The sequence below is a fragment of the Sinocyclocheilus anshuiensis genome, unplaced genomic scaffold (assembly GCF_001515605.1).
Source record: "Sinocyclocheilus anshuiensis isolate Anshui unplaced genomic scaffold, SAMN03320099.WGS_v1.1 scaffold1079, whole genome shotgun sequence".
Classification (NCBI taxonomy): domain Eukaryota; kingdom Metazoa; phylum Chordata; class Actinopteri; order Cypriniformes; family Cyprinidae; genus Sinocyclocheilus; species Sinocyclocheilus anshuiensis.
Window position 1 is genome coordinate 2,803,871 of NW_015548207.1, and position 1,046 is coordinate 2,804,916.

At 43.8% G+C, this 1,046-nt stretch overlaps 1 protein-coding gene across 1 annotated transcript in view; it reads left to right on the forward strand.

Moving 5' to 3' along the window:
- LOC107653641 (oxysterol-binding protein-related protein 1-like) overlaps positions 1–1,046 on the forward strand; it is a 20,955-nt gene that overhangs the window by 12,634 nt on the left and 7,275 nt on the right. Inside the window, exons 18-19 of the mRNA XM_016440415.1 lie at positions 759–834; positions 948–1,046. The exon at positions 948–1,046 is cut by the window's right edge and continues 4 nt beyond it. Of these exons, the coding sequence (XP_016295901.1) occupies positions 759–834; positions 948–1,046 (175 nt within the window). The remainder of the gene's footprint in view (positions 1–758; positions 835–947) is intronic.

Genomic DNA, 1,046 nt, shown 5'->3' on the forward strand with positions numbered 1-1,046 from the left:
GGAAAAAAAGGCTTCAATTTGCTAGGGAGCATAAAGATTGGACTCTGGAGCAATGGAAGAAGGTCATGTGGTCTGATGAGTCCAGATTTACCCTGTTCCAGAGTGATGGGCACATCAGGGTAAGAAGAGAGGCGGATGAAGTGATGTACCCATCATGCCTAGTGCCTACCGTACAAGCCTGTGGGGGCAGTGCTATGATCTGGGGTTGCTGCAGTTGGTCAGGTCTAGGTTCAGCAACGTTATGTGCCCAAAGAATGAGGTCAGCTGACTACCTGAATATACTGAATGACCAGGTTATTCCATCAATGGATTTTTTCTTCCCTGATGGCACGGGCATATTCCAAGATGACAATGCCAGGATTCATCGGGCTCAAATTGTGAAAGAGTGGTTCAGGGAGCATGAGACATCATTGTCAGCCACCACAGAGGCCAGACCTTAACCCCATTGAGAATCTTTGGGATGTGCTGGAGAAGACTTTGCGCAGCGGAACGACTCTCCCATCATCAATACAAGATCTTGGCGAAAAATTAATGCAACTCTGGACAGGAATAAATGTTGTGACATTGCATAAGTTTATCGAAACGATGCCATGGCGAATGTGTGCCGTAATCAAAGCTAAAGGCGGTCCAACGACATATTAGAGTGTGTGACTTTTTTTTGGACGGGCAGTGTATATTAGTGGTTTCTTAATCTAAACAGTCATTTTTCAGAAGCTGACAAGGCACAACTCAGTTACTTACCTTTAATTATTCCACAGGACAAGTTTACCAGCCCCCATGTTCTCCAGAAATGACTTCAGCATCTGGAGCATACTGAGGAAGTGCATTGGGATGGTGAGGTTTTTACTATCATGTAACCTTTCACTTGAACTTTTACTGTAAGACAGTGTCTTTTTCAATCAAAACACTTAAGCGCCATATTTTGATTGATTTCATCTCTCTTTCAGGAGCTGTCTAAGATCACCATGCCCGTTATTTTTAATGAGCCGCTGAGCTTTCTACAAAGATTAACAGAATATATGGAGCACACGTACCTCATCCATCAG